General features: G+C 45.5%; 1 protein-coding gene across 6 annotated transcripts in view; it reads right to left on the bottom strand.

Annotated features, from left to right (window-relative positions):
* Positions 1 to 7500, bottom strand: part of Cspg4b (chondroitin sulfate proteoglycan 4B) — a 70147-nt gene that overhangs the window by 28770 nt on the left and 33877 nt on the right. For 5 of the 6 annotated variants that reach the window (XM_039101941.2, XM_039101942.2, NM_001134510.2 and 2 more), the window contains one exon: positions 2660 to 2858. The exons of the other annotated variant lie outside the window; for it this stretch is intronic. In XM_039101941.2, coding sequence (XP_038957869.1) covers positions 2660 to 2858 — 199 coding nt within the window. The remainder of the gene's footprint in view (positions 1 to 2659; positions 2859 to 7500) is intronic. 6 annotated transcript variants of the gene reach the window in all.

Below are 7500 nucleotides of genomic sequence, written 5' to 3'. Positions count from 1 at the left end.
TCATTAAGGATCTGCAAGGAGATCCCACCCCCACCCTCTGTCAGAGACTAATGATACCAGGAAAGTGGAAAATTACCTTATGGACATCACAGAAATGGAAATGGACCAGCATCGATCCAACTCCCCAGGGTACTTTACCAGTTTGACTCACAAGGCAGGGGTGAGATCTCTATGCAGGGAGACTGGTGGCCACATCCCTGTCACTCTTTGAAAATACCCATCTAGCAGTAAATTAAAAGCCCACAGGCCCTGACAGAATGTACTAGGTAAAAATGTATCTTGTCGCCGTTGGGGAAATAAGGCAAGGAACCAAGGCTGTATGGTCAGACTGCAATTATGTGCGGGTACTCCCTTAATAACACAGATTGATTGACAGCAGGCAGGTTGACGCTTGACATCATTTAAGCCTCAGATAAGCAAAGCTTAGCTTCCTCATTAGAAAGCCCGGATTCCTCAGAAGAATGTTTACAGGTGGTGAGTATTTTTTTAGCCAACATATTCATAGGTTAAAGAACCACAGAGGGAGAGAAAAAGCCGCTGAGTGTCTACTCCTAGTGTCTACTCCTAATAGGGCCCATGACCAAATGGTTTGCATCTGATTGCTCTCCTAGAAATAACTTTTCAAAGTTGTATTATTTTTTAACTTTTCAATGCAACACAGAACTAGAGAGAAAATGCCTCTCTCACAAGGAATTCTGGGAGCATCTCATGATTCAGAACAAATAAAGTGTTACACACAGTGAGATCTGACTGACTGAGTAGGACCAAAGTTAGACAAGGGAGGAAGCAGACACATGGGGTGACCTGTGGGTTTTCTATAGCAGAGCTCTGAGTCTTCCCAAGGGTACCATCAGGAGGGCAAGTGATGGAGACCTTGGCTGCCCACATCCTGGCTGTTTCAAACTACTTAGGCTGCTGTACGGACTGGCGAATTAGATTAAAGCAGAGCACTTTGCAAATGTAAGATGCTAAATGAGATTAATTAAACTCCGCCTTTGTGTGGGGTGGGTGATGGGCAGATGTAGCTGGTTTCAGCAACAGTCGTCTGCAGCTGGCCTCCAGTTGCTCTGAGAGTTATCAGCTGGTCTCAGTGTCCACTTGGGAAATATAATGGATTAGTCCTCATGTTACCCTGGCCTCTACCTTTCTTCCCTTCTTGCTTAAATGTTATTTTCTCTATCTGCTAAAAGCAGATATTGACCTGGTGGCTGACGAGACAATCGACCTGACCTGGAGAGCTAGCTGTTGCTTCTATTCTGCACCGCTAATAAGAACCCAGGTCCTCCCACCTGCCACGCCCCTCAGTGGAGAAAGACCAAGGGTCAGGCCAGGTTGCATCTTTCTATGTCGTAAGTTTTCTCATCTCAAAAATGGGGTCATGACTGTGTATGGCTCTGAGGCCTGAGGAGTGCCTGTGAAATGACATAATCCGTGTAGTGCACCTCCTGAGGAATGGAAGGGATTTGGGAGAGTGCCGAAAGAAATCTAAGCCCTGGGGCCTGGGCTCCAGTCTGTGACCACCACACGAGCATCCATATGTTTAACTTTTCAGATTCTTTGGGGAGCCTTGTGCTAAGTGTATTATGGATAATCAGGGTATCTGACTTTAGAAGGTGTCCTACCTTTCTTTTCTTTATTGTAGTCTCAAGTAAGACAGTTTAAGCCAACTGGGAGAAAGATCAAATGAGCTTTTAGGTCATGCGTTCCTGAGTTGCACTCCTTCCCCATGCCTTCTTCTGGCTGCTGCCCACCCTGGTCCACTGACAAGGCCAGTCTTGTAACACAGTCAGGCCACCCTGGCAGAGTTCCTGGGCCACCATTTCAGCAGATTTCTAGCAAATGTTGTCAGTATTGATTCATCAATGAGTAGCAGGAAGCAGAAAGAGCCTTCCAACCAACATCAGGGTCTCTCATGAACACGGTTACATACATACATTCATTCATTCATGGATATAATCTTTGTACAAAAACTGCTTTTCCACTAATCCATCGTCAACATCTAGAATGTTACTACCTGGTACCTAGTTGGTGTTTTGAAGTAAAAAAATACTTCATTTGCTCAAAAAACTTTTATTTACTAAGCATCAACTGTGTTCCAGTCAGTGTTTGAGGGGCTGAGGATACCAGAGACTCTGCCCTTCCTGAGGGGCTGAGGACACCAGAGACTCTGTCCTTCCTGAGGGGCTGAGGACACCAGAGACTCTGTCCTTCCTGAGGGGCTGAGGACACCAGAGACTCTGTCCTTCCTGAGGGGCTGAGGACACCAGAGACTCTGCCCTTCCTGAGGGGCTGAGGACATCAGAGACTCTGTCCTTCCTTAGAAGGCTTGCACTGTCACAGGGAAGGGAGAAAACAAACAGGCCCAACTATTGTCATAGGCAGAGCAGAGAGTCACAGAGAGATGGTATGACAGTGAGTGGGAGGAATGGGCTCTCGTGGAAGGTCTGACCTTATGTGCCCTTCTGAGCAAGCCTCCGGGGAGGCTCAGACAGGCTCTCATGCTTTTATTAGCTCTCCTAAACATGTTGCTTTAAGAATACACAGGCCTTGGGAAGTTCCTACATTCCGTGGTTTTCAGTCAGCAACTCTTAGGTCTGACGGCCACATCACTCGCTGCTCAGAACACATGTACTTGACGCCGCTTTGCTCTGAGACTTACCAGAGTGCACAAACACGAGCTGACCCTCGTCAATTTGAGCCTGAGTGAAGTTCTGGATGCTTCTGCCAGGAATGGACCTGAGAGCCAGATGCCCGTTGCTGGGAGGAGTAACCCAGTAGACCAAGTCCTGGGGGGAAGAATCCCCATCTTCTGCACACAGGTCCCCTCTGGTCACCTCAGTGACAGAATTCACCCACACCTTAAAGAGAAGAGAACCAATTCCAATCTACCCGCACAGTCAGGACCGTGGACCCCACGTGAAAAGACAAAAATAAACTAAACCAACTGCCCCGAGTTTTTAGAGAATGGAGTTACTTTGTATGCATATAGGTGTTTTGCCTACGTGTGTGTCTATGCACATGTACATGCCTGTGCCCAGGACTGAGATAAAAAGTATTAACTGAGTAGTTACTCAACAGTAGCTATCTAACTATATAGCCGCTGGTTACAGAGCATGCTAAGTCACCACACGGAATGTCAGACAACGCAGCACCTACTTTCTTGGGTTGGCTTGAGGATTTCCACACACGGCTTTACGTAGCCAACGATGTCACTGGCTTTTAAACAGTCGAGGAGGGAGAATGCACATTGCTGTTCCCTCTATTCTTCCTGCCTTACAGGGAAACAAGGACCCAGTGCCTTCGTTCTTGTGCTGTTTGCTGTACTGAAGATGGTTCACATCTGTAACCGGAGCTAAGAAACACGGCTGCTTTCCTCTTCCTGTTAAAAGTCTATTTACATTGCCTGAACATTTCTCTCTGAGTGTCTCCTGCTCTCTCACTCGCTCTTGCTTTTCCCCATCTCCTCCACACTCCACGTGTGTTCAGGTGTATGTGTGTGTGTGTATGTGTGTGCACGCACAGATGTGTATGCCATGTTCATGTGTGTGCAAGTACACACATGTGTGCACATGCCTGTGGAGGCCGGAGGAAAACCTCAGGTGTCTTTATTCAACGCAGTTCGCTCTGTTTAATTTTTAGGCGGAGTCTCTCGCTGGGAGGGACGTGGATTAGGCTTGGGTAACTGTCCAGAGAGCCCATCTTCACCTCTGAAGAACTGGGATTACAAACGCCATCACTACAGTTGGGTGATGGTTTTATGGGACTTTAACTGTACTCAAACCTCCTAACTCAACACTTAACCAAATCACCATGTGCCAGCAAATGTTGTGGATATTTGCAGCAAATGAAACAAAGGAAGTGGAACTTGCACTTCAGCACAAAAGGACACAGGAAGAGGGAGCTGGCACAATGGGAAACGCACAATGAAACACAGCAGGGGCTTCTGGGATGTAGACTATCACAGCAGGAGGCAACATGGGGTAATAGAGAAGGGACGGAACAGGAAACCAACATGGGACACAGGAGTGGTGAAGAGGTCATTATGGCAGAAAGAAAGGAAGAAAGATAAAGAAGAAAAGGAGATGCCTTAAAACATAAGAATGGTCAAATTTGCACCCTCCGAATGTCACCTTGTCCTGGAAGACGGGGAGAATCCAAGTAAAGTCTTGACTTGGTGTGCAACATACCCAACCCACCTGGCCTTTATGTCATGGTGGTCTGGGGAAGCAGGGAGACCAGTCAGTGGGTGATTACAAGAACCCTACAGAGATGACAGAGGGGGCTTGAAGCCACATCAGGACAGGACCATAAGTGGTCCGGGTCTGAGTGTCTGCTAAAGGCAAAGGTGTTGAAGGAATAGACGTGAGAGTTACAGAGGAAGGAAAGGCAGGGGACTGACAGCACACTTAGAGCCTTCCCACTGAGAAGGAACCATTCCCCACCATGGAAAGGTAGACAGCTTCCTGGGGAGTGGACCGCCAGAGAGCAGTTCACTTTTGATTCTAAAATGATTAGGATACGGAGTCTCATTGGATGGAACCAGATTATCAGAGTTTCTAAAATCAGGGCGTCACGGGACGGTGAATGCTCCCACTCCCATATATTTGAATGCTTAATCACCAGGGTGTAGAGCTCTTTGACAGGATTAGGAGGTGTGGCCTTGTTGGAGGAAGTGCGTCACTAGGGGGTGGGCTTTAAGATTCACCATGTTCAGCCCAGTCTGTCTAACTCTGTGTACCTCCCCCCACCCCACCCCTCTGTGCATGCGTGTGTGTGTGTGTGTGTGTGTGTGTGTGTGTGTGTGTGTGAGAGAGAGAGAGAGAGAGAGAGAGAGAGAGAGAGAGAGATCAGGATATAGCTTTCACTACTTCTCCAGCACCATGCCTGCTGCCATGCTGCCTTCCATGATGATATGGGACCAAACTTCTGAAACTGTAAGCACACCTCCAGTTTAATGCTTTGGGTTTGTAGGAACTGCCTTGGTCATTGTATCTCTTCACAGTGACTAAGACACATATTTCACTTAACACCAAAAGAAGTGGCTTTATCATTAACTCAGTTTTCACATCTCTACCTGTACTTGTTTCTCACAGAACACAGGGACACTTTGCGCACACTCCTGAGTATATGTGCCGTCTTTACTAGCACACCAACACTCTATCTGCGTCTATGCTTTTTAGCAGAGTATCTAAAACATCACTCCGAAACCATTAAATCGATATGTTGCATGCTCAAAAGGAACAGCTTTCCTTCAGAAGGGGCCACTTTTGCAGTGACAATTCATGTTATGTGTTGCTGAAATAGAGTTTGAGTGGGAGTTCAGAGGGTGTGCAGGGTTTTTCAAGTTTTCATACCAAACCTGATATTCAGACAATAAAATAATCATTCATATTATATCCAAAGTTCCACGACAGATAGCAAGGAAAAACCTTTTGTAAACAATCCCCTAACTTTATGAATGTTGGCAGCTATGATCATAAAATTATACATAAAAAAATCCCAACATGTGCACACACATGCATAAACACGCGCGCACGCGCATGCGCGCGCACACACACACACACACACACACACACACACACACACACCCCAGAACTTAGACATACAAATCTGTGTTCAACTCTACAAGCCTACTGTGATGGTTTGAATAAGAATGGCCCCATAGACTCATATGTTTGAATGCTTGATCTCTAGTTGGTAGAACTATTTGGGAAGGATTAGGAGGTGTGGCTTTGTTGGAGGAGGTGTGTCACTGAGCAGAGGCTTTGAGGTTTCAAGATCCCACATTGGGGGGCCAAGTTGCTCTCTCTGCCTCCAGCTTGCTAATTAGATGTCAGCTTTTAGCTACTGCTCCAGTAACATGCCTGCCTGCTGCCATGCTCCAAGGCATAATGGCCGTGGACTCTAAAAGTATAAGCAAGCACCCAGTGAAACATTTTCTTTTGTTAGTTTCCTTAGTCATGATGTCTCTTAACAGCAATACAAATGTAACTAAGGCAATTTACTAACTTGAAGAATAACTCACGCCAATAAAAACAGCACTACTAAACATTCGAATTCTTGGGTTCAAATTATTTTTGTTCAAAACCACTGGATTTTGTGTTTGTCTAATGACAACCAGAGTTCAAGTCACTGTCTTGTTATTTCCTAGCAATGAAACCTTGTCCACATCTCTTACTTTCTCTCAGGGTTTTAATTTCCTCATCAGTAACAAGGAATAGTGGGGATATTATGTGTATTGTGCTTAGCACAACCTGACATACTGTGAGTCTTCAGTAAATACTAGCTTTGGTTGCCCATTTTCTTCATGAGATTTGGCTCCGAGGACAAGACAGTATTTGGCTGTTGTACTATGGTCCTGTGTGGCAAAACCAGGTTTTTTTATGGGCTAAACAAGTACTCCATCACCAAAGACTCACACTCAGCCCAAATGTAAATTTTAAAAGTGTTAGATTTACTTTGGCTTTATGTATGCATGTCTATATATGTGCACACACCCATGTGTGCAGGCCCCCTACGGAGCCAGCAGAGGGAATCTGATCCACTGAAGCTAGAGTTATAGGTAGTTTTGAACTCTGCAGTGTGGATGCTGGGAGGCAAACTGCAGCCTGTGAGAGCAGAAAGTGTCCTGGCCAGTAGGTCATATTCTCGAGGCATTGTGTGTGTTGCTCTTTAACCCCAGTTAACAGTACCAAGGCTCTTTCCTATCACACAGTGCATAGATTGCTTAATTTCACAGCCTCCATCATGAGATGGGGCACTTACTTGTCAACAATTTCAATTACTGACCGTCTCTCAGTCTAAGGTCAACAAGTTTTCAGTGTCTACTGGAAATACAAAATTAATGGCGTGTTCAGATTATGAGGACTTAGGCTTAATTTAACGTGTGGAAAAGCCACCGTTTTTATGAAATACATAAATTGGCCTGTTTAAAAGTACCGTGGTCACCCGTTTCAGGCTTTACACTTTTAAATCATTCCATGTGGTTGATTTTTACTTCCTTGGGAATGAAAATTAACTTGAGAAGGTGCTACCATTTCCCTTCCTATAACTTGTAGACACTATTTTTTTTTTCCAATCAGAGGCAGAGTATTTTCTACTGCAGTTCCTCTAAGGCTAAACACCTTCCAAAACAAATGGGAAACCTGTCACTTAAAACCAAAAGCACCCTCCGGTCTTCCTTTATAATCCCATCAGATTTAGTTCAATTGGCTGTCCCATTGCTTTAAGAGCAGCTTAGTTTAGAGCCCCGCACTGGGTCAGAGTAACTTCAAATATGTGGAGAGAGGAACAGCAATGAGCTCAAACTTGAAGGTAGATTTGAAAGTGATGTAAGGTTTGAAAAGGAAGTGTGTCTGAGGACAAGTCACACTTGCCCTAAGGTTGGGGGTGGGGTGCAGAACATCACAATTCACCTCTGCTTGTGAGAAGAAGAGAGGTTGACCTATGGGTAAACCTATTGGGATCCAACAGTGTCAAGTTATGACCCAATGCCATCCA

This window comes from Rattus norvegicus, chromosome 2, assembly GCF_036323735.1.
Source record: "Rattus norvegicus strain BN/NHsdMcwi chromosome 2, GRCr8, whole genome shotgun sequence".
Classification (NCBI taxonomy): domain Eukaryota; kingdom Metazoa; phylum Chordata; class Mammalia; order Rodentia; family Muridae; genus Rattus; species Rattus norvegicus.
The sequence above is the reverse complement of the archived record's forward strand: the minus strand, read 5'-3'. Positions and strand labels throughout refer to the sequence as shown.